Source organism: Hemiscyllium ocellatum, chromosome 30, assembly GCF_020745735.1.
Source record: "Hemiscyllium ocellatum isolate sHemOce1 chromosome 30, sHemOce1.pat.X.cur, whole genome shotgun sequence".
NCBI lineage: Eukaryota > Metazoa > Chordata > Chondrichthyes > Orectolobiformes > Hemiscylliidae > Hemiscyllium > Hemiscyllium ocellatum.
Window position 1 is genome coordinate 22,810,769 of NC_083430.1, and position 26,483 is coordinate 22,837,251.

The 26,483-nt window shown below is 43.2% G+C and overlaps 1 protein-coding gene across 1 annotated transcript; it reads left to right on the forward strand.

Moving 5' to 3' along the window:
* Positions 1 to 1,188: 1,188 nt before the first annotated feature.
* LOC132830047 (interferon alpha-inducible protein 27-like protein 2A) lies at positions 1,189 to 19,312 on the forward strand. Its single transcript, XM_060847516.1, has 6 exons — positions 1,189 to 1,233; positions 10,715 to 10,839; positions 13,520 to 13,546; positions 15,990 to 16,025; positions 17,055 to 17,216; positions 18,542 to 19,312. The coding sequence occupies exons 2-6, from the start codon at positions 10,788 to 10,790 to the stop codon at positions 18,646 to 18,648; spliced, it is 384 nt and encodes a 127-aa protein (XP_060703499.1). The 5' UTR covers positions 1,189 to 1,233; positions 10,715 to 10,787; the 3' UTR covers positions 18,649 to 19,312.
* The last annotated feature ends 7,171 nt before the right edge of the window (positions 19,313 to 26,483 follow it).

The window sequence follows — 26,483 nt, forward strand, 5'->3', positions numbered from 1 at the left end:
CCCCAGCCCCCTTCCCTATCACCTTGCATTTCCCATAGCTAAACCACCTGGCCTGCACATCTTTGGACTGCGATGGAATTCTGCAAAGACACGGGGAGAATGTGCAAACTCCACACAGACAGTCATCCAAGGCTGGAGTCAAATTTGGGTGCCAGGTGCTGTGAGGCAGCAGTGCTAAACTGAATCAACATGTCACCAGATAAAGATTTGTCTTTTTTTAAGCATAATGTTCCTTTCCTGATTCCAATGCCTGAAATTGTTTTTTATGATTGGTTTAGGGCTATTAACAAGTTTAGTTTAATATTCAATTTTCTGTCTTTAATGGGAAGATGCCACACCAATATGATTTTCAACTTAAAATGTTGTTGGTAAAGGTACATAAAAGTGTATTTCACTTTGTGCAAGGAATTGCAAATCTTAGTTCCCTCACACCTCAGGATTACGCTGTAATATTAAATCATCTGGGGTTCTGCAGCACTCTACTCCTCCAGCCTCCTTGTCACAATCTAGCCAGGTAATCTTGCTGTCAACCCAGTGGTCTGTGTTGCCTATTATTGCGCTAGTCCGAGGTTGGTGAGCTACTGATGTGGAGTGGGAACTCCACACAATTCAATGGGAACCTGGTGTTCTAAACAGCTCCAGCCCCCTCACACACACAAATTAATTTCCTTCATCCCTTTCACACAAGGTGGAGTTTATTCTCCGCTTATTGAATGGTTGTACATCTAAGTTTTTGAATAATCCTTTCTGTTATTTGAACTGCCAGGCATTTACTGAAACTGGGATTATTGATTTGGAACTTGAGTGTTAAAGAAGTTAAAACACAACCCAACCTCCTGACACTTTTAATATTTACACAATTTCTCCTGGATACAAAGTAAGGGCTGAGAGTGATATCCTGTGGATTTCTGAGGAAACGAAACTGAAACTAATGTCGTAGATTCGATTTCTCAAATTCAGCTTTCATTGAAATCTTGTATAAAAATTAGACAGTGAAATAAATAAGTCACCTCTCTTGGCTTCTCCGTTAAACTGCAACTGTAAAATGCTGGGATCTACTTATTATCCCTGAAGAATGAAACGGGCTGAAAATTGAATTGGTAAAACTCACTGAGCATTAGGACCCAGCAGAATCCTCTAATTTGCTATATATTCTGTGATTCAGCCACTGCACAGCTACTCCTCCTTAGTCCAGCTTGGGTTTGTCTTTCTGTAATTCCAGGATCTATCCAGGTAATAACTAAGAAATCTACCAGTGATTTCAGGCACTTTAGATCTTCTACAGTATGTATTTTTAGAAACATTATTTTTCTGTAGTTAAAATAATTGCAGGATTACACCAATATATTCATAACCCATCAATGCATTGCGTATGGCATTTTCTTTAATTGGACTCTGACCCATTGAAGTTCCCTGACCCGCGATGATCTTCAGCTTTTCTTCTTTTCAGTATAAATTCCAGTATTAATAGTAATTTGCTCTTACCCGCATGAAGTTGAAGCTAATGGCTATTTGCTTTCCTGAGTGATACGGAGTAGCACTTATAGCTGTGTTTCTGTTGTGATGACAACATTACTGTCAAGTCTGCTATGTTCAAGTGAACAAAGATTTAATATTAAGCACATGTGCAAGGCAACATAGCCACTCCAGTCTGAAACTCTGGATTAGTGGTGCTGGAAGAGCACAGCAGTTCAGGCAGCATCCAAGGAGCAGCGAAATCGATGTTTCGGGCAAAAGCCCCTCATCAGGAATAAAGGAAGTGAGCCTGAAGCGTGGAGAGATGAGTGAGAGGAGGGTGGGGGTGAGGAGAAAGTAGCATAGAGTACAATGGGTGAGTGGGGGAGGGGATGAAGGTGATAGTTCAGGGAGGAGAGGGTGGAGTGGATAGGTGGAAAAGGACAAGTTATGGGGACAGTGCTGAGCTGGAAGTTTGGAACTAGGGTGAGGCGGGAGAAGGGGAAATGCTGAAACTGTTGAAGTCCACATTGATGCCCTGGGGTTGAAGTGTTCCGAGGCGGAAGATGAGGCGTTCTTCCTCCAGGGGTCTGGTGGTGAGGGAGCGGTGGTGAAGGAGGCCCAGGACCTCCATGTCCTCAGCAGAGTGGGAGGGGGAGTTGAAACGTTGGGCCACGGGGCGGCGTGGTTGATTGGTGCGGGTGCCCCGGAGACGTTCCCTGAAGCGCTCTGCTAGGAGGCGCCCAGTCTCCCCAATGTAGAGGAGACCGCATCGGGAGCAAAGGATACAATAAATGATATTAGTGGATATACAGGTAGAACTTTGATGGATGTGAAAGGCTCCTTTAGGGCCTTGGATGGAGGTGAGGGAGGAGGAGTGGGCGCAGGTTTTACAGTTCCTGCAGTGGCAGGGGAAGGTGCCAGGATGGGAGGGTGGGTTGTAGGGGGGCGTGGACCTGACCAGGTAGTCACGGAGGGAACGGTCTTTGCGGAAGGCGGAAAGGGGTGGGGAGGGAAATATATCCCTGGTGGTGGGGTCTCTTTGGAGGTGTTGGAAATGTTGGCGGATGATTTGGTTCATGCAAAGGTTTGTAGGGTGGAAGGTGAGCACCAGGTGCGTTCTGTCCTTGTTATGGTTGGAGGGGTGTGGGATGTGGACGAGATGTGTTGGAGGGCATCTTTAACCGTGTGGGAAGGGAAATTGCGGTTTCTAAAGAAGGAGGCCATCTGGTGTGTTCTGTGGTGGAACTAGTCCTCCTGGGAGCAGATACGGCAGAGGCGGAGGAATTCAGAATACGGGATGACATTTTTGCAAGAGGTAGGGTGGGAAGAGGTGTAATTCAGGTAGCTGTGAGAGTCAGTGGGTTTGTAAAAAATATCAGTGTCAAGTCGGTCGTCATTAATGGAGATAATGGTCCAGGAAGGGGAGAGAGGTGTCAGAGATGATCCAGGTAAATTTAAGGTCAGGTTGGAATGTGTTGGTGAAGTTGATGAATTGCTCAACCTCCTCGCGGGAGCACAACGTGGCGTCAATGCAATCATCAATTTAGCAGTGGAAGAGGTGGGGAGTGATGCCGGTGTAATTACGGAAGATCAACTGTTCTACGTAGCCAACAAGCCGGTCTGCAGCAAGAGACTGAGCAGCTCAGGAGGAGAACAGATAACTTTGACTTGTCCAACCTTTCCTCATGCCTGAGGAGGGTGTGCACTACTCAATTTTATTTTCACTCATGGACTGGTGAGCGAATTGCATGAGAAATAAGGTTTGCCAAAGCAGTAATCATCTATTTCAAAGGGAATTAAAAATAATTCCGAAACAACAAGTTGATAATTTAAATCAGTAAATTGCCATTCAGCACAGCTGACCAATAAGAACCATTTTTTTTTCATTTTCGGTTATGAAGCAGTGCTAAGGAGAGAAATTGGCTTGTTCCTTGATCACCAAGGAAATGGATGGAGCTAGGAAGTGGGGCCAGGTCAAGCTTTCTAGTTTTTATTAGCTGTAGCTGTCAGAAGCTGTTTGGATCCCTGAAGAGTTGGAGCTTCAGTAAAATTCCCTGCTACTATATTGTCTGAAATCTCTCTTGATATAGTTTCCTCTTGGACAGGACAATTATGTCTGTGCCCGAATTTACCCTTTTGCCAAGGGGTGGGTTTATGGGATGTTACTATACTGGAACAGTTAATTAGTAATAGGTAGAGTTTCTGCTATTCTGTTAACTTTTCCAATGTTAGGCTATTCTAAATTCCTCTTTCTTTTGTTTGTACTTAAACAAAACACAATTTCTTTAAATTCTATAGTTAAATGTCGAGTGGTTTGACCAGGCGCATTACATCTGGAATGTACTTCACATCCACCTCTAAAATAAGAAAAAGTTAGAGTCTGGGCCACCTTCTGAAAAAATTTTCAAGGGGCCTGGGCTGGTCGAGCCACACTCGCCCATCCACACTCGCCCATCCACACTCGCCCATCCACACTCGCCCATCCACGCTCGCCCATCCACACTTCCCATTCTGTCACTCACCCAGCCCTCCTGTTATTGTTTCAGGTCTGGAAGGTTTGCTGAATAATATCACTGAAGGGAGTGTGTCCATGCGATCATAAAGCATAAAGACAGAGCCAGTGTTTCAGCCCCTCAAGTTCTCTCTGCCATTCAATGATATCTTGGCTAATGATAATCCTCAACTCCAATTTCCTGCCTTTTCCTCATAACACCTGTTTCCCTTTCTGACTAAGAGTCAATCTGTCAGTGTGCCTGAGCTTTCTGATTAGCCAATGGAGGAGGCTGACAAAATGGCCAATGAGGAGTGCTGCAAGGTAAACTGATCAACGTTGTGAAACGCTGTTCAGTGCATAAGGTGATTTAGAAAGAAACAAATTGCCAACAGTTGGATTGTTTCTCACCCTCATCCCACTCTCCGCTGACAGCCCGGCTCTCACCCTCTCCCCGAATGACATGCCTTTCACCTCACCACCCTCTCCCGTAAAGTTCTGACTCACACTGTTCTGCGCCAATGGACTGTACCTCGTTCTTCTCTCCCAACAATCCTCATCTCTCCTCATAATCCCAGTGACCAACTTTCACTTCCCTTGATCCTCACTCTACTCCTCACCAACTGATGACCGAGCTCTCTCACTGCTGCTCCTTTCAATGCTGTGACTCTGACTCCACTTCTGCCTACTGACAGTCCAACACGTTCCCTGCAGCCCTGCCCCCACAGTGCCAGCTTCTCTCCGAAAGCCTCCCAGGCCTCATCCTGCACACTCACCAGTTTTTGACTTCAGGTTGAGTTAAACGGATCACATCTCCCTGCTTACTATTCCTCACTACAAAACCTGTTGCCCATTTTTTTTTGACTTCTGATGCTTTGTCAATCACCTTAGCCCTGAGTTTTCTGATTCCTGATCTTTCTGTCTCTGAAAGCTGGTTATCATCATTTCATCGATCAAAGCCATTCCTGATTTTCCAACAGCTCCATCCAATCTCCCCTTAGACTTTTCTGCCCCATGGAGAATAATCCCAGAATCTCCACAGAGCTGAGGTTCCTCACCAAGATACCATTCAAACAGATCTCCTCTGCACCCTCACTGAGATCATGGCAACTTTCCCTCAAGGGTGCAGTCCAGAACTGAACACAATATCCCAACTGGGGCCAAAGCGGCATCTCTGAAAGGTTTAGCACGAATAGCTTGCTTTTGGTTGTGAAATTATTGAGATTTTTAAATACGTTGACATTTAACCTGACCCTACTCCACCTAAATTTAAGGGTCAAAATTCACCCCCGAGTCCGAAGCAGATGAGGCAAAGGTAACATCCTTCCTTCTTGAAGAACTTCAGAACAATCTGACAGCTTTCGAGATTTTTTTATATTTTGTGCCATCACAGATTATTTGTTGAATTCAATGTCATAACCCAGAGTGATGATGCTATGGCTTTCAAGAGGTTATTTTGTCCTGGTTTTTTTTGTTGCAACAGGTAGATAGGATAGTGAAGAAGGCATTTGGTAGGCTTTCCTTTATTGGTCAGAGTATTGAGTACAGGAGTTGGGAGGTCATGTTACGGCTGTACAGGAGATTGGTTCGGCCACTGTTGGAATATTGCATGCAATTCTGGTCTCCTTACAATGGAAAGATGTTGTGAAACTTGAAAGGGTTCAGAAAAGATTTACAAGGATGTTGCCAGGGTTGCAGTGTCTGAGCTACAGGGAGAGGCTGAACAGGCTGGGGCTGTTTTCTCTGGAGTGTCGGAGGCTGACGGGTGACCTTATAGAGGTTTAGAAAATTATGAGGAATGTGGATAGGATAAATAGGCAAAGTCTTTTTCCCTGGGGTCGGGAAGTCCAGAACTAGAGGGCATAGGTTTAGGGTGAGAGTGGAAAGATATAAAAGAGACGTAAGGGAAAACTTTTTCACGCTGAGGGTGGTACGTGTATGGAATGAGCTGCCAGAAGAAGTGGTGGAGCTGGTACAATTGCAACATTTAAGAGGCATTTGGATGGGTATACGAATAGGAAGGATTTGGGGGGATATGGGCCGGGTGTTGGCAGGTGGGACTAGATTGGGTTGGGATATCTGGTCAGCATGGATGGGTTGGACCGAATGGTCTGTTTCCATGCTTTACATCTCTATGACTCTAGCCAGATTAAGGTTCTCATGATGTCATTTAAGCCTGAAGCCATTCATCTTTCAAATTGCACACGCTGAAATGGCAAGATTTGATTTAATTTAGAATAGATTAGATTCCCTACAGTGTGAAAACAGGCCCTTCAGCCCAACAAGTCCACACCAACCCTCTGAAGAGTAACCTACCCAGTTCCATTTCCCTCTGACTAATACACCTAACACTACAGGCAATTTAGCATGGCCAATTCACCTGGCCTGCACATCTTTGGACTGTGGGAGTAAACCCACGCAGACACGGGGAGAATGTGCAAACTCCACACAGACAGCCACCCAAGGCTGGAATTGAACTTGGGACCCTGGTGCTGTGAGGCAACAGTGCTAACCACTGAGCCACCATGCCTTTAGGCAAAAAGGAGCAAGAGAATTCCAAAGGCAGTGTAAAGCAGGCTTTACCACCTGTGCCCATAAAAACGGGGAACTGATACAGATTACAGCAGCTAAGGAGAATACGACTTTATCCAAAACTAGTTTAAATAATCTTCACCTCAACAACAAGTTTTGATTTCCTAAAGCAATCCCAGTTTGTCTTTAAATGCAAAGAGGTGGATTTCGAAAACTTCAATGTTAAAAACCACACAACACCAGGTTATCTCCAAATCATGACTTCTAAAACTTCCTTTGCAACCTTTGAAAAACAGGCAGCTGAATGACAATGGCCAGTGGAGCTTTGGACACACCTGATGTGGGGTCAGCCGGTGGGAAAGGCCCATGAGGAGTATTCCATGTTGCCTGCTGATACGTCTGTCTGTTCTGATCAACCATAGACTGCTTTTCTCAGTGCCTACGGATGTGTAATGGAGGCATGTGACTAGCAGTCTTGGAACTCATGTAGGAACAAAAGGATTCCAATGTCCAAGTCTCGGCTGTCCTGCCTAATATCTACAGATTAACCTATAAAAATCCAAACCGAGACAAATGTGAATCTTGGAACACTTTACCAGCAATAGGAGAGATAAACAGTGGAACAGAAATAGACAGCAGAGATAAGAAGAGTAAGCGAGGTCAGGGCATATCCATCCTCAAAACAAACTGTGAAATACATCAGCACTGACCATAAAGGAGCCAGAGTCAGTGCCTTGAAGGTCCCAAGCCTAGACTCGAATAAGGTGAAAGTGGGACAAGTTACCAGCCAAGTCATCTTTACACAAGGAGAAATTGCCCCTTCTGTAAGATTAATGACCGTCTTACTGAAGAAATTCCTTCTCATTTCACTGCTAAAAGATTGTCCCTTCAGTTTCCATCAGATACCCCCATCCTTCTAAACTCCATCGAATACAGACTCAGGGTCCTCAACTATTCTTCAAATAACAAGCTCTTCATTCCCAGAATCATTTTTGTGAACCTCCTCTGGACCTCCTCCAATGCCAGCACATCCTTCCATAGAAGCAAAGCTGCTAAGAATATTTCAAATGTGATCTGACCAGAACCTTATACAGCCTCAGGAGAAAGTGAGGACTGCAGATGCTGGAGATCAGAGCTGAAAAATGTGTTGCTGGAAAAGTGCAGCAGATCAGGCAGCATCTAAGGAGCAGGAGAATTGATGTTTCAGGCATAAGCCCTTCTTCAGGAATGAGGAAGGTGTGCCAAGCAGAATAAGATAAAAGGTAGGGAGGAGGGACTTGGGGGAGGGGCGTTGGGAATGCGATAGGTGGAAGGAGGTTAAGGTGAGGGTGATAGGTGAGTGGGGTGGAGAGGTGGAAGAAGATTGCAGGTCAAGAAGGCGGTGCTGAGTCCGAGGGTTGGGACTGAGATAAGGTGGATGGAGGGGAAATGAGGAAGTTGGAGTAGTCTCTTGTGGTTGGAGGGTTCCTAGGCAGAAGATGAGGAGCTGTTCCTCCAGGCGTCGTGTTGACATGGTCTGGCGATGGAGGAGGCCAAGGACCTGCATGTCCTTGGCGGTGTGGGAGTGAGAGTTAAAGTGTTCAGCCACGCGGCGGTTGGGTTGGTTGATGCGGGTGTCCCAGAGGTGTTTTCTGAAACGTTCTGCAAGAAGGCAGTCTGTCTCCCCAATATAGAGGAGGCCACATCGGGTGCAGCCGATGCAATAAATGATGTGTGTGGAGGTGCAGGTGAGTTTGTGATGGATATGGAAGGATCCCTTGGGGCCTTGGAGGGAAGTGAGGGGGGTAGGGTATGGGTGCAAGTTTTGCATTTCTTGCGGTTGCAGGGGAAGGTGCTGGGAGTGGAGGTTGGGTTGGTGGGGGGTGTGGACCTGACGAGGGAGTCACGGAGGGAGTGGTCTTTCCGGAACACTGATAGGGGAGGGGAGGGAAATATATCCTTGGTGGTGGGGTCTGTTTGGAGGGTGGCGGAAATGACGAAGGGTAATACGATGTATCTGGAGGTTGGTGGGGTGGTTGGTGAGGACCAGTGGGGTTCTGTCCTGGTGGTGATTGGAGGGGCGGGGTTCAAGGGCGGAGGAGGGAGAAGTGGAGGAGATGCGGTGGAGAACATCGTCAACCACATCTGAGTGGAAATTGCGTTCTTTGAAGAAGGAGGCCATCTGGGTTGTTCGGTATTGGAATTGGCCCTCTTGGGAGCAGATGCGGTGGAGGCGAGGGAATTGGGAATATGGGGTGACGTTTTTACAGGAAGCAGGGCGGGAGGAGGTGTAATCTAGGTAGCTGTGGGAGTCGGTTGGTTTATAATAAATGTCCGTGTTGAGTCTGTCGCCCAAGATAGAAATGGAGAGGTCTAGGAAGGGGAGGGAGGAGTCTGAGAAAGTCCAGGCAAATTTGAGTTCGGGGTGGAAGGTGTTAGTAAAGTGGATGAACTGTTCAACCTCCTCGTGGGAGCATGAGTTAGCGCCGATACAGTTATCGATGTAGCAGAGGAAAAGGTGGGGGGCGGTGCCAGTGTAGCTGCGGAAGATGGACTGTTCCACATATCTAACAAAGAGACAGGCATAGCTGGGGCCCATGCTGGTGCCCATGGCTACTCCTTTGGTTTGGAGGAAGTGGGAGGATTGGAAAGAGAAGTTGTTCAGAGTGAGGACCAGTTCAGTCAGTCAAAGGAGGGTATCAGTGAAAGGGTACTGGTTGGATCGGCGGAAAGGAGTAGCCATGGGCACCCGAATGGGCCGCAGCTATGCCTGCCTCTTCATCGGATATGTGGAACAGTCATTTCAAACAAAAGCCCTTCATCAGGAATAGAGGCAGGGAGCCTCCAGGATGGAGAGATGTATGGGGCCGGGGGGTGGGGGGTTGTGGGCCTGGGGAGAAGGTAACAAAGAGTACAATAGATGAATGGGGCTAGGGATGGACGTGATAGGTCAGAGGGGAGGGTGGAGTGGATAGGTGGGAAGGGAGATTGGCAGGTAGGACAGGTCTTTTCCCATACCCCTGGTCCTAGGAATTATATCTTATGCCTTCTTGAAAACATTTAAGATTTAAGCCTCAACCACTATCTGTGGCAGAATTCTGTCGGCTCACCATTCTCCAGGTGAAGACACTTCTCCTCATCTCAGTTTGAGATGGTCTATCTCCTATCCTTAGTCTGAAATCATCTATCCCATATCCTTCTACTGTGACCCATTATTCTGGACTCCCAATTATTAGGAACTTCCTGCATTTACCCCGTCTAGATTTCTGAGAACCACCATCACACCCATCTAATTCTTCCAAATGCTCATGAATTTGGACCTACTCAATCCAATCTTTCATCATACATTATACCCATCCCAGGAACCAGTCTGGTAAATGTTGTTGCTCACCCTCCATAACCAGAACATCTTCCTCAGATGAGAAGACCAAAACTACCTACAAGACTCCAGGTATGGTCTGACCAATGCTCCGTACAATTGCAACAAGAAATCCTTGCCCCTATGCTAGTATTCCTCTCACTGTGATGGCCAACATACCATTAGCCTCCTTCACTATCTGTTGCATCTGTATGCTTACCTTCAGTGACTGGTTTACAAGCGCTTCCAGGTTTCATTGCTCCTTTCACTTTCCCGATCTATCGCTGTTCAGACATTAATCTGCCTTCCTGTTTATGATACCAGAGTGAATAACCTCACATTTATCCACTTCATTTACATTGCATTTGCACTCCTCCACAAGTTGTCTAAATCACACTGAAACATCTCTGCATGCTTCTCACAATTTACCTTACAACATAAGTTGTAATCTGCAAACTTGGAGATATTGCATTTAATTCTCTCATCTAAACATTAAAATATCTTGCGGATAGATGGGCCCCAATCACTGATCCCTGCGGTACCCCACGAGTCGCTACTAATCAGAAAAAGATCAGTTTATTCCTATTTTTTGTTTTCTGTCTGCTAACCAATTCTCTATCCATGCCAGCACAATCAATCCCATGTGCTTTCACTTTACATGCTCCTATCTCATGTGGAACCTTATTGAAAGCCTTCTAAAAAGTCCCGTAAGCCGACAGAAATTGGCTCCCTCTTATCTACGAGTTACTTAAGATAACTGTTGGAAAATTCTGAAAACCATTTGAACCAACTCCACATTTTATTCTACATTTGTGACCAATAAAGTAGGATGGCAGAGTCAGGATTTTGTTTGTAGCCTTTCTAATTGAGATTACATCTTGTGTTAAACTTTGCAGGAAAACCGTTGTGCTCCAGCTGTTACTAGAACCTGCATTTCTTTCATTATTCACCCTTGAAAATCAAGGAAATATGCTTCATCTGATTTACAGCGCATTGATCTTGTCTGCTTCTTTCAACACAGGTGAGCAGTAGATTTATGTGAACATACTGACAGATTTTTAATAGTTCCACTGTTATGCCTGACTATTCCACAATCTTATTGAATTATACTTTTCAAAAAGAAAAATAACTTATTGCTCGGAAACTAGTGAGCAATAATGCCCTTCAATTATTTGAGAATCGATTGAGCAAAGAAGTTTATAAATTCTGAGGAGATAACTTAAACTTTGGATGTCAGAATGCTAAAGAAGGAAGTAAAGATGGCGCTAGTTTCTTGCTTTGATTCCAGGCATCCCACATCGTCGACATGATGAGGAGAGAACCGTACATCAGTCGCACATTTGGAACAGAGTGGAGTAAGGGTGGAATTTCTTTGGTAATTAGTTCAAAGATCCAAGTTAGAGAAAGAGAAGTCCAATGGATGAGTCCGTAATAATGCTAACAGGATAATGGATTGAGTCATAGACTCATATAGCACAGTAACAGACCCTCCCATCCAACACATTCAAGTTGAGCAGGGATGCCAAACTTTGCTAGTCCCATTTGCCTGCATTTGGTCCATATCTCTGTAAATCTTTCCTATTCATGTACCTATCCAAATGTCTTTTAAATGTTGCAATTTTATCCGCCTCCAACAATTCCTCTGTCAGCTCATTCCATATGTCATCCACCCTTTTTGCGTGGAAAGGTTAGCCCTCAGGTCCCTTTTAATCTTGCCCCTCTCACCTTAAACCTCTGGCCTTTTATTTTTGGACACTCCTTTCCTGGGAAAAAGACATTTTGTCCACGCCCCTCATGTTTTTATAAACCTCTTTAAGATCATTCCTCAACCTCCTACACTCAAGAGGAGAAAACCACCAGCCAATCCAGCCTTTCCTTATGACTCAAACTTTCCAGCCCAGGCAATATCCTTCTAAATGTTTTTCTGTACCCTTTCAAGTTTAACAACAATCTTCCCACTGCAGGTCAATCAGAATTGAATGCAGTATTTTAAAATTGTTCTCACCAATGTCATGTACAGCCTCATCATAGCATTCCAACTTCAATGAAAGCAAGTGTACCAAACACCACTTTCACCACGATCCTGTCCAAATGTGACTGTGATGGAAAGGAGAATTCTCAGTCATCAGAAAGTGAGGAGAAAGAAACACTCTTGACTGTCAAGAAAGAATTGTTAAAGCTGAATTGCCATTGAAAAAAGTTCATTTAGAATTTCTACCATTTGACTCAGATGTTATGAGAACAGAAAGTTCAGAATTTATCAGCGTGATCAACTTAGAACGGCATATTGTTTGAGGGGTAGGCAGCAGGCAGAAATAATTGACAAGACACATGATTAACTGGGAATTGGAAAGCAAAGAATGAAATGCACTATCAAAGTTTTCTCATGCTACTTTGAAAAGCATAGAATTAGAACACAGTTGCTTCATCGATACAATTACAAAGTACAGAGGAAATCACAGATCATTCCTTTTGGGATTTACAATGATTCAATACATAAGAGATGATACAATAATATACTTTAAAGTGTATTTTATTTGTATTAATTGTGAGATTACACAAAGTTTATAGTGGAGACTCCTTCACCTTGCCGATGGTCAGACAGTTATTATTCCACTGTTGATCAGAATTGCACATGCGGACCCTGCAGAATCCTGATCATTGCAGATTCCAAAGGAACTGCTCATCAAGTTAAACTTTTCACTGGACAGTTCCTCTCTGCTGAGAACCTCTCAAATGTATCAATTTGAACCAAATAATCTAGGGTATTCAAATGGAGTTATGTAAATAATTACTCGGAAAAAGTTAGACTATTTTCATTTAGCCTAGTCTCATTCCTGAGTAGGCATTCAATGGACCCATTAATTAGCTCGCCACCCCCTGACTTTCCTTCTACACAATAACGCTCAGACTCTGCCATCACCCTCTCTCGCCAGAATCCACCAACCCTGCCATGCTCGGGGCCTGCTCAGCCCTTCTCCCACTCTGGACCAGTTGCCGCCCTTTCCTTGCTCCAGACTTACAACTTCATCACCCTTCCCCCTCTGTAGACCCACTAATAGCTCCTACCCAACTTTGGATAGGATATGCCCGTGCTGCTACCTACTGCCCCACCCACCACTTATGACTAGACTCTCTTAAGCACAGAATTACGTACTTGGCGTTTACCCATTTTGAATCTTATGCCATACCTGCTTGGCAAACCAACCACTAGCACCCCACTCCTTACTCATCTGGTGTCTTAACCCTCGTTACTTGGCACCTTATCCCTCTGTCAACCAAACTACTTGGTCACCCTACCCACTACCCATATATGACATCCTAAACTCACACTTACCTGAAATACTTAACATTTGATGGCAGCTGTCAGTGGCTATCTTTGATTTTCGACTGTCAAATTTCAGAGTGTATCAGCTACTGTCTGTGAAAAGTGGCCATGGTTCTTCAGTTCTCCACGACAAAAAAAATCTAGCCCGTTTTCCTGAATGTCTCTCATATTTCTATAAATATCTGTACATTTGCAATGTAATTCATTGGTTGCAAAATGCTTTTTGTCATTCTGAAGATATGATGAGATGCTATATAAATGTACAGTTGTATTCTCTGACTATGATATGATATTGTGTATGTGTATCAATTTTTTTAAAGATGTAAAGAAAAAGAAAATATTCTCATACTGTTATTAATTATATCTCTTACAGTTTCAAGCTCCTCATCAGATGAGACAGGTAATCCTGATTAAACACATCGGAGACAGTGTATTGCTTTAAAATGCAATTTATTCATTTTATCATGATGTTTTACAAAAGTGTCAGAATGGAGAGACATCCCTTTCACTCTGTATATTCATCTGTATTTTCCAGTGACATGACAGTCACATTTCCAGTACAGTTGGAGTTGTGCATCAGGCCTCTGTAGAATCCCCATAGTAGCAAACTCTAAAGGACTAGCATAGGAAATTGAATTTTCCAACACACAACTCCTTGATGCTTAGAACCTCTTTAAAAGTGTCTACTGAAGTCAGAAATCAAGTCTGATTAAGTTGAGTAAATAATTACTTCGAAATGTTAGACTATTAAATACCTAGTCTAACTCTTATGTCAGTATTCAGCTGACTCCATAATTACCTAATACTCCCCATTTCACTTCCTGTGGACCCATAAATTCTGAACTGACATTACCCTCTCACCCCCAAACATCAGACACCCTCACTCCACCAGCTCACCCGTTAACCCCAATATGGACCTGCTTTTGCCTTCCCTAGCATCTAAATGCCTATTACCTGGACTGGACCTTCTTGCTGCTGCTTCCTCTGATCCATGGATTACTGTGCACCTTCCCTGACCCACCACCCACTGTTCCCCTGCTTTGGACATGATCTGCCTGTACACTACCCTCCCCTGCCCTGCTGTTAGACCCAATTGCTTCCTGGACCAGATACATACCCCTCTCCTACCCCCTCACTGGAACAGGAAACTCTCAACCCTAATCTGAATACTAGATCACTCTCAGTCTACACCCACTTGCTATCCTACCATCATGGCATCTTCCACACATACTCACTTGGTACTGTATCTACTGGTACACTGGCTACCTGGCACCCTACCCACTACCCATCTGACATCCTAACCATATATTTAAGTACTTAACATTCAACAGGGGTTGACAAGGGGTCTCTCTGTGATTTTGCACCTTTTAAATTCCAGAACATAACAGTGGTATCCTGTCAGAAATGCCCAGTTTCTTTTTTTGTTATTTCCACTCCTTGGAAACTCTGGTCCATTAAACTGAAAGTTACACAAATATTGTTGCAATTACAAAGTAATCCACTGTTTGCAAAATACTTTGGGTCATTCTGAAGATGTAATAAGACGCTAAATAAATACAAGAAAGCATTTTCGGACTCAATATAGCAAAATATGAAATCAGACTGTGTGAGTGAAACAAAGCTATTTAAGAAACACAGAATGTTCTCATCCTGTTATTAATTACATCCTTTTTCAGGTACTAGTTCATCATCAAGTGAGTCACACAATCCTGATTTTATTCCCCCCACCTATCCCCACCCTATCGGTCAGATACATTTACTACATTACTGTCTGCAGCTGTGGGGCTCAGTGTAGTCCAGAAAGCTAATGTTATTATTTATATTGTGGAGAAGGACACCTTGCTTTTCCTTAAACAATCGGTCTTTTCCATCTGTAATGGAGAGTAAGCAGGGCTGAGGATATGGAGTACTTTCTCACTTCTTTTTTCCCAGTATTGTCTACTGCACTGGGATAGTGACATTTGGACATTCCAGTTATCTTTATTCTCATGGTTCAGAGAGAAAATGACCCATTGCAGCATTTTTCTTCAAATCACGTCTGCTCAGCCACCAACATCCACCAATCCAGAAAGTCTGTTTTGCTAAAAACAGAAAATGCCGGAAAAGCTTTCAGCATTTTCTGTTTTTCGCAAAACATGCTTTATAGATTTGTGGATGTTGGTGGCTGAGTGGACATGATTTGAAGAAAAATGCTGCAATGGGTCATTTTCTTTCAGCATTTCTGGCATCATCTGGCAAGTGAGAAACAGAGGTGCTAGTTCAGTTTGAGTGACTCGTTTTCATGAAGTTAGTAAACTTACTTTAACACTGCCCCCAGCTGTATGAGAACTCGATATGGGTAGCCTGACAGTTGGTAAACAAAGTACCTTAATCCTGCATTGCATACACTCTATGGGGGTCTGTCTGCAATCCTGAACACCACCTCCCAAACCCCCCATCACCTCACCTCATCAATGAAAGCTCCCCAAGTGGAGAAGACCATGCTGTTATTATCCAGCATTGAGTCTCAAACAAGTTCAAAGTTATTCTTTTTCTGTCCAATCAGGTTGAAGATAGGGAAAGCTGAGCTCCTTGCTTTGGAACAGGTGACTACTTAATGGACATTGCACACTGTGGAAGCAGTGCCATATATCTGGGTTTTGAGCTTGTAGTTTTGAATGTTAATATACCCCTGACATTCTTAGTCCTCACACTGAGAAGAATATGTCTGTGCAATGCACAAACTGATAAAGTGATGTTTGGTATTCAACTGGACTGTTTTACTTCATTACAGATATCAAATTATAGCATTTCTTACTTTTTAAAGCATTTGTAAAGTTTGTTTTTTCTCCATGTATTTACAGATTGGTCAACACCTGCCTGGATTGCAGGAGGAGCAGGTAAAGAAACAACCTGCTTTCATACTCTCCCTTAACAGCTTCTCAGAGTATCCAAAGATGCTTCCCAAATAGTTGAATATATATCTACTCACTGCTGTTATGTGGGGAACCAGTCTGAGCATGGGAAGATTCCACAAGAGTAGATAATGTTGTTTTCAGTGATGTTTCTTGAATGTTTGCCCAGAAAAGCATGCTGTTCTTCATTTAATGCCAACAAATGGTGGGCACCTTGATTTCTGTCTCCTCTGCAGTTCACGGCAGCAGCTCACCATCAACTTCTCAAGGGCAACTAGGGACAGACAATAAAGACACCCTCATCCCATGAGCGAATTTTAAAAATTGCACCGCTGACAACTCAGCACACCTTCAACATAACACTAACACTAAATTGTCAAGCTAAACCGAGACTGTGAGTGGAGAAACTTTGATGTTGGCATACTCAAATTCATGAAGGAGACCGAGCAAGTTGATAAGATAATTAGTCAATACATCTCTCAAAACACATAGAGGGTAGTTACAGCAAAATAACTGGGAATCATTGATAGAGCATAATTGGAAAAGATCACAGAGATGAGGAGAGATGGTGTTACATTTGTAACATTTGAATCTGGAACGTGGAACCTGAAAAAGTGTGGAAGCTGACTCCAGGTATATTGTTAGAAGTGAGATGAATAGGTTCTTACAGGCTATGGGCATTATATGAGAATGAGGGACCAAGTGGACTGTTCATTCAAAGTGATAGCATGACGGCTCGAAAGCTTTCTGTGTTCAAATCTTTATTATGATTCTATTCTAAAATAATCGATGGGATAGCCTTGTTCGCTGATGGAATTTGACAATGCAAACATGTGACATGATGTTGAGTCCTTTAAAAGCTGTTGCTGTTGTGGCGTTATGCTGCTGTTACACAAAGGGCTGTCTTTATTCTTTCTGAATGGCTGCAAAATACATTGAACATGGGAAATCTCTTTGCTGGATTTGTTGAAGCAGTGATGTGTTATCAACTGGCTTGATTGTTCTATGTTGCAGTTGCTGCATTAGTTGCTGCCCCTGTTGTTGTTGCTGCAGCTGGATTTACTGGTGCTGGAATAGCAGCTGGATCCATCGGAGCACAAATGATGTCTGCGGCAGCAGTGGCTAATGGAGGAGGAGTAGTAGCAGGCGGCATTGTAGCAACTCTCCAGTCTATTGGTATGATTTCATACTTTTTGTTTAATTGAATAGTTATAAAGATTGATGTTAATATAATCACTGGTTCTGCAGCTTGGCTGACCAAGTGGCAAGTAACATTTTATGCCACAGAAATGCCAGCCAATGACCATCCCCAAAAAGACACAATCCAAACACCACCCCTTGACATTCAATAGTGTTACTATCACTGAATTCCCCACTATCAATATCCTCAGAGTTACCGTTGACAAGAAACTCAACTGGACTTGCCATGTGAACACAGTGGCTAAAAGAGCAGGTCAGAGCAGTAACAAACTCACCTCCTGACTCCCAAAGTCTGTCCACCAAGTCAGGAGTGTGATAGAATACTTACCTAGATGGGTGCAATTCCAACAAGACTCAAGAACTTATGACACTATGCAGGACAAAGCAGCCTACTTGGTTGACACAATATCCACAAGCATCCACGCTCTCTGACACCAGTGACACATCGTAGCAACAAGATGCACTGCAGAAATTTGCCAAAGATCCTTAGACAACACCTTCCAAACCCATGACAACTTCCAGTCAGAAGGACAAGGTCAGCAGGTATATGGGAACGCTACCCCCTGCAAATTCCACTCCAAACCACTCACCATCCTGATTTGGAAATATGTCACCATTCCTTCAATGTTGCTGGGTCAAAATCCTGGAATTCCTTCCCGTAGGGCGTTGTGGGTCTACCTAGAGCACTGGGCACTGTACTGGTTCAAGAAAACCTTCTCAAGGGCAACTAGGGACGGGCAAAAAATGCTGGCCAGACAGCAGTGCCCACATTCAAGAAGTGTTTTTTAAATAAAGCTTTAATTCCTCTCCAAATGTACATGAAGAAAAGAATTTTGAATTGAGTCACGGTTCTGTGATTTTTCGAACACAACGCTATCAGTCTTCCTGAGAACAGAGGGAGATTATATTTGCTGAATGCATTACTGAATGTAGCCCAAATGGGTATCTAAATAATAAAACCCCAATATTTATGTTGGAGTGAAACTCACCAATGAAGCAATTAGAAAAAGATGTCCTCTATCATTTATATTTTGAAATAACTTCTAGAACTGTGTATTGTAAAATGACAGATGAACAGTTTTGCACCCATTTACTTGTTCTTTTTGAATCGGTGGAGAACCAATTTATATCAACTGTTCAACAGCTTTTACACGATCAAGATCGGAGACCTGGAATGTAATGCCTCCCTGGGCAGAATGGTTCATAGCACAGAATGATCAGTGTGGGGAGGGAGGCAGTGATATTGATATATGTTAAACATGGTAAAGATTAATGTAATGATCTTTCGTTAACCCATACAGGAGCTGCTGGAATCTCGACTGCTGGTGCTGCTGCCGTAGGAAGTGTCGGTGCCTTGGGTGGTTATGTAGCAAAAGCAGTTTTTCAGGATTCTGAAGATGAGCCCTAAAGCTCATGAGCTGCTTTCAAGTAGATACTTAGAAGGAATTAGTGAGGATTTATCTATTAGATGAAGGACTGAAATAATCATATCCTATAAGAAGGTAATAAGCAATGAAATATTTTCTGCTGACTATAAATGAATAACTTTGAAATATTTTTAATTTTAGTATGGATGTTTCTATTCTCTTTCTGCTATTTTGATGCCCTGTTAGCTATTTTCTCAATTAGAAGTGGATTAAAAAACCTTCAGATGTTGTCGTTCTATAGCTGGTCATAGAGTAAATGCAAACATTCAGATTGATGACTACATTAAATAGAAATGACAAGTGTCTGTGATGCTGACGGCGTCATGCTGAATGTAATACCAGTGCCACTGCAGTTCACTGCAAGAATGAAATTTGTCTGTCTGGAGTAAGGCTTATGCCTGAAATGTCGATTCTCCTGCTCCTCGGATGCTGCCTGGCCTGCTGTGATCTTCCAGCACCACATTTTTCAACTCTGACTCCAGCATCTGCAGTCCTCACTTTCTCCTAGGGCATTTTAAGGTTATCTTCAAAATGTTACAAGATCCATTTGTCGCAATATCTCCTCTTATGTATCAAATGGGGTCTGATCATGCTCTTGTGAAGCCATTTGGGATGGTTTGTTACATTAAAGGTGTTATAAAAATACCAGTCATTGATGATCTTTTTGTCATATATCCCCAAACTTCCAATTGTATTTTTGTAACAGGTGGGTATATAACTTGACTTTCAAGAGTTTCATATGAAAAGCATATTTTTCTTGAGATGCAGGGATATTTGACAAATGAAGCATGCATCTCAAAATGCATATCTCATGGCTGACACACAAGTCTTGGAAACTCAGTATTTGTGATATGTCAGAATGATTTAAGGTGGTAAAAGTATGCATTGCCTCTACAAAATAAAATCTGAGATGGTGTTACACTTAATATCACAATAATCAAATCTTAGTCTACTTGTGGAGCTAAAGATCTACCAAATGATAATTAACATCGCACTTGTTTTGGGATTCGATTTTCCCTTTGAACCCAGCATGCTGACCAAGACCTTGGACGCCCCTCTTAAAATTTCTTTCTTTGGCTCTGATGACACCTCAATGAAACTCTGTGCGATGTTTTCCAACATTAAAAGATGCTGTATAAGTGCGAACTGTGGTTACTGCATTCTACTTGACAAACAATTTTAACCCTCATTGCCGCTTCCATTCAGAAATTTTACCATTTGGAGGCTTCATTTTTCCAGCATTTTTTCCAGTAGATGCAAGCAACTCATTGCAGCGTTTAACTGCTGTACAGTGGGAGTAGAAATATGAAAGAGTATTTCACTAAGTAAAACAATGCTTCTTATTACTTTATAGCCTTTTGTTCACTTAGGCCTCAAGTAAATATTTATATCCGATGTCTTCCAGCTCACTCATGGTTAGAATTTTTAATGTTATTCTGTAACCAAGAAAATGCCAAATCTTAATCCCAAATACCAGAGTTGAGTGTGCTAAACCCATTGAGTATTATAACCCAGCAAGTCCTTTCAGTTTACTATCTTTATTCTGCACTGTAATGAGTGTGAAGCTGTTCCTATTGAGATCAATTGAAGTTCAAGTTGACAAGCTACTCCGATATACGTCAGGTAATATTTAAGGTATTGCAAGAAATTGGAGGTCATGGTTTCACACACAGGTTCTTTAAAGTTTACATTTATTTTTATCAATATTGCTTTTTATAGTATTCACTTAGAATAATAGCAAATGTAAACCTCATGGTCCACACATAGAGAACGGCCCTTCAGCCCAATGAATGGGAGCCAGCCAAATATTTTCCAGCTCACACCATGTACCATCCACACAGTGCACTGCAGAAATTCATCAAGGATCCATAGACAGTACCTTCCTAGACCAGTCACTGGGCCAAAAGTCTGCAACTCCCCCGCCCCCCCGCATCCCCCTTTCCCCACCCCTCCAAAGGCATTGAGGAGCTACCTACACTTTATGGACTGCAGCAGGTTCAAGAAGGCAGCTTACCTCGATGTTCTCAAGACTATCTAAGGAAGTCATACATGCTGGCCCAGACAGCAATGTCCACGTTGCATGAATGAATTGTTAAAAATTTGAAAAAGCTTGATTTATCTTAATTTCTTTTGAGTGATACACCTCCGTCTTACTGTTAAAACAAAACCTATAACACTGCATGCTTGTGTTTCAGTGAAAGACTTTGCAAAATAAAAGCAACCATGATCTATCAAATCAGATTTCCAGAGTCTGGGATCTGTTTTGTCCAATAACAACATTTATTGGGATTATACCACAGTGTGGAGGATTCAATGCAGCAGTTTGACTCAAACTCCAACATCAGGTTCAACAGCATGCAGCTTCATCCAAAAGTTTATGTCACAAAACATTCACAACTATTTTTCTGGATCATTAAACTGGAGTTGTAGTAGATTTCTCTGAGTTTCAGTTTTATGCAAATTTTCCTGAGTTCGATTACTCCTCTTATACATAGATTTGGAAATATTACAATTGTTTTAATACTCAGGTGGATTTTCTGCCAATTCATGAGTGGAATTTTCACTTCCTTGAGGATGTGGAAACTGGCAAGTCTGGGAAAATATAGTGAATCCAATGGAATCTCCCCTTAAGCTTTGTGGCAACTTCAGAATCTCACTTCTGAAAGATGACCATCATATTTCCATATACTTCCATCTATTTAATACTGACTCACCTTATTTGTACACCACTTCCAATTGTCCTCTCTTTCCCTGAGAAACTAGACTCGCAAATTTCTGATGTTGGTCCCAGCAGGTACTTGGTGGCTGCAGCTCAAAGATTGTCCCATCTATCATCCAACTCTGTCATCGATACCATGTCCGTGCATGCTCAATGCCCACCAACTTTCTCGACTGTCCACATTAGTCAACATCAGCAAGCCACCAGGCTCAATACATCTTCATGCTCGCTCTTGGACCAAATTAAACAACAATTCAGCACTTTTACTCTACTTTGGAGATCAAGGTTTGCATGCTTCTGCCAGGTTGTTTTAGGCGCACACTATCATCTCATACATCAATGTCGCACCTGCTGCTAGCAGCTTTGGTGGCAAACACACTACTTGAGTATATAGCAAATGGCCATGTCTGAAGGTCGAGAGGGATGAGGCCTCAGTGGAGTCAAGGGGCACAACAGATTTTGAGAAAAATCTCCTACCAAGTTCTATGTTGATGAGAAGTGATGTTGATCCAGAGCAATAAAACATACCAGAAAGAGAGATTCTGAGATGGTGATGCAGTGGAAATGTCCTTTGGCTCATAATCCAGGAGCCACAGACTAATGTTCTGAGGGACATAGGTTCAAGTGCCACTTGTTTAATGTTTAAAAAAGTGGATTCAAAGAGAATGAGGGAGCAATCTGGGTTATTGAAAGGCTAGTTTAAACTAAAAGCTTTGTAAGAGAGAGAGAGTCATAGAGTCATACAGCACAGAAGCAGACCCTTTAGTCTGACCAGACCATTTCAAACATTGTCCCAAACTAAACTAGTTTTACCTGCCTGCTCCTGGCTCATACCCCCAATATTTCTTATTCATATACTTAGCTGAGTGCCTTTTAAATGTGCCAACAGTCACCACATTCTCGGGAAGTTCCATCCACATGCGAATCACCCTCTGTGTAAACAATTTGCTCCTCATATCTTTTTCAAATCTCTCTCCTCTGGCCTTAAAAATAAGTCCCCCAATCTTTAATTTCCCCCATCCTGGGAAAAGACACCTACCATTAACCCCATCAATACCCTCATGGTTTTACAAACCTCTATAAGATCACCTCCCAACCTCTTAGGTTCCAATGAAAAAAAGCTCCAGTCTCTCCAGTCTTTCTTTATTACTCAAATCTTCCATATTCAGCAACATTCTCATAATCTCTTCTGAACCCTCTCTAACTTAATAATATCCTTCTGATAACTGAGTGACCAGAAGTGGACACAGTACTCCAGAAGAAACCTCACCAATGTCCCATACAGCCTCAACATGACTTCCCAGCTTCTGTACTCAAAGGACTGAACAATGAAGGAAAGTATGCTAAATGCCTTTTTAACAACCCTGTCTATATGTGACACCAGCTTCAAAGAATGAGGTACCTGTACCCTTAGGTCCCTCTGTTCTACAGCACCACCCAAAGCCCTACTATGAATTGTATAAGCCCTGCCACTGTCTGTTGTACCAAAATGCAATATCTTGCATTAATCCAGATGACTTACATTGGGGAAAGATTAAGAAGACATTAATTTCAATCCATGAAGTGTCATTCACCAAAATGGATTCCTAAGTTTACAGTTAGCAAGGATGAGTTTGAGTCAAGATTAGAGTGGTGCTGGAAAAGCACAGCACATCAGGCAGCATCCAAGGAGCAGGAAAATCAACATTTTGGGCAAAAGCCCTTCATCAGGAATGTAGGCTGGGTGCCTCGGGTGTGGAGAGATAAATGGGAGTGGGGTGGGGCTGGGGAGAAGGTAGCTGAGCGTGTAATACGTGGATGGAAGTGGGGGTAAAGGCGATAGGTCAGAGAGGAGGGTGGAGTGGAGAAGTGGAAAGGAAGATTGACAGGTGGAACAGGCCATGAGGATGGTGTTGAGCTGGAAGATTGGAACTGGAGTAAAGATGGGGGAGGGGAAATGAGGAAAGTGGTGAAGTCAACATTGATGCCCTGTGGTTGAAGGGTCCCGAAACAGAAAATGAGGCTTTCTTCCTCCAGTCGTCGGGCGGTGAGGGAGTGGCGGTAGAGAAGGCCCAGGACCTATATGGGTGCAGGTTTTGCAATTCCTGGAAGGTGAGGCCCAGGGCGGCTCTGTCCCTCCCTCATGGTTGAAGATGCCCTCAAACGCATCTCATCTATGTCCCGCACCTCCACCCTTGAACCACAACCCTCGAAATGCAACAAAGACAGAACCACCCCTGGTCCTCACCTTACACCCCACCAACCTCTGCATAAATCGCATCATCCACCAACATTTCCCTCACTTCCAAACGGACCCCACCACCAGGGATATATTTCCCTCCCCAACCCTATCCGCTTTCTGAAAAGACCATTCCCTCCGTGACTACCTGGTCAAGTCCATGCCCCCGCACCCACAACAACCCACCCTCCCATCTTGGCATCTTCCCCTGCCACTGCAGGAATTGCAAAACCTGCGGCCACACCTCCCCCCTTCACCTTTGTCCAAGGCCCAAAAGGAGCCATTAAAGTTTCACCTGCACATCCACCAATGTCATTTATTGTATCCATTGCTCCCAGTGCAGTCTACTCTACACTGGGGAGACTGGGCACCTTCTGGCAGAGTGCTTTAGGGAACATCTCCGGGACACCAACACCAATCGACATCACTGCCCCGTGGCTTAACGTTTCAACTCCCCCTCCCACTCTACTGAGGACATATAGGTCCTGGGTCTCCTCCATCACCATTCCCTCACCACCTGATGCCTAGAGGAAGAACGCCTCATCTTTCACCTTGGGACCCTTCAACCCCAGGGCATCAATGTTGACTTCAGCAATTTCCTCATTCCTCCCCCCTGCCCCACTTTAGCCCAGTTCCAACCTTCCAGCTCAACACCGTCCTCATGACCTGTCCCACCTGTCAATCTTCCTTCCCACCTATCCGCTCCACCCTCCTGTCCAACCTATCACCTTCTTCCCCACCTCCAACCACCTATTACACTCTCAGTTACCTTGTCCCCAGCCCCACCCCTCCTCCCATTTTATCTCTCCACCCCCACGCCAAGGCTCCCAGCCTCACTCCTGATTGAAAAGCCTGAAAAGTCAATTTTCCCGCTCCTAGGATGCTGCCTGACCTGCTGTGTTTTTTTAGCACCATTCTAATCTTGACTCTATTCTCCAACATCTGCAGTACCCACTTCTGTCCAGCGTGAGTTTGAGCAGATCTCTGGAACCTCCCCAGTAATCTTGAATGTGTGATCTCCTGAACTCCGCTTAGAGTCTGGTTCCAAATCTTGGTTTCCTGAATTAAGATCATCCCTCTCTATTTTACCAACATCATCTTTAATTAGCAGATCCAACTCTCATAATTAGAGTGAGAGAAGAGTGAGGCTGAACAAGTATGGAAAAATTTGAAATGTATTTTTTGAAAACAGAACAACAACTGAGGAATGAAATGGCAGAGTTTCAAATCTTTCCTTTCTGAACCAGTGTTACTGCAGAAATATTAGTTTAATCAATTCTTGCTGTCAACCTGCCCCATTGGCATCATACTTGCAGCAATGGAGCCTCCTGCTATTCCAGCACTGGTAAATCCCACAGCTCCCAGAATCACCGGGACAGCAGCAATGGTAGTAACTGAAAGATAATATTTCCCCATTTCATGGGAGGGGGAGTTGAAGTGTTGATCCACGGGGTGGTTGGGTTGGTTGACCATGTGGATCATGAGAGATTCATGGAATCCAAGTGGCCCTATCCTCACCTTCGTCTGTTGTAAATCGGCAATCCAAAGTTCAAATTATGTATTTTGAATTTACAGACTTTTTTGCTCATTCTAGCCTCAGTAACTCAATGAGGCTTGATTACTTGCATGCTCCCCAGTGAAAAGATCCTTTCTTTCTAAAAAGAAAAGTCATTCAATAATATGGTGAACGAGTCAGGCACAACATTACAACTATTGGAAAGCTATCAGCTTCATGAAATAAAATCTCTCACCTGTGCTAAATGTAGCAGACAAAATCAACGCAATATAGAACAGATGAAGCATCTTTCCACTACTTTTGAAGGTGTCTAATTTAAAAAAATCCAGATTCTAGAAATATCTAGAACACAATACAATTTGCCTGCAGAAATCAAAACAAGACATTATCTCAAAATGCAGCAAGAGAAATCCTGACTGCTGCATGGCAACATCTATTGAAAAAAAAAGTTATAGAAACATGTAGAGTTGGTTTCAAATTCTTGTAGTAAAAACATAATTGCAAATCCTGTCAACAAAACTTTTTGGTGAATTGGTTGCTTGATAAAAACTAAATGCACTTTCACTGAAATTGAGATGCATGCTATCACCAGTTTATATCATGAAAATACAGCAGCTTCATCCTGTCCCCAAGATTTTATGCAGGAAGCAGATAGTTAACCATGAAGTGCCATAACTGAAAGATATTTGAATTTACCATTGCATCTGCTCTACACCTAACTTTAATTTATTATTTGTGCTCAAATACCAGTAAACACTATTAGCTTCATTATTTTGACAGAAAGATATCTTCCTGAAAGACTTTCTTATCTGCTTTTCACGTGTATCTCTTGATGCAAAACGTCGCTTGAAATTTCTGCATTGCTTTTAAATATCACTCCTGTTATTATAGGGTTGCTACATTTCTGGGCACTGTAGTGCTAAGTGCAGCTATCCCTGGATATCCGAAAATACAGCGTTTCTATGAAACCTTTCGTAAGCCAAAGTGGCGTAAAGTGAAGAAGCATTAATTTAAATGGGAAGACCTTTGCCCTTTTTCGTAAAAGCGAAAATAGTCTTCGGAATTCTTTTGGTTAGCGAAAACAGGTACTAATGCAGGTCTTTTGTAAAAGCCAAGTGATGGGGACCGGGGAAGTGAAAATCATGGAGGAGGTGGAGGGCTTGGGTGGTGTCCTGAACGTAGGTGGGGAGTTCTTCGACTAAGGGGGACAGGACCGTGTCGGTCCCCAACGCCATCTTCACCATGGACATCTAGTCCCTGTACACCTCCATCCCCCATCATGAAGGATTCAAAGCCCTCTGCTTCTTCCTTTCCCGCCATACGAACCAGTACCCTTCCAATGATACCCTCCTTCGACTGACTG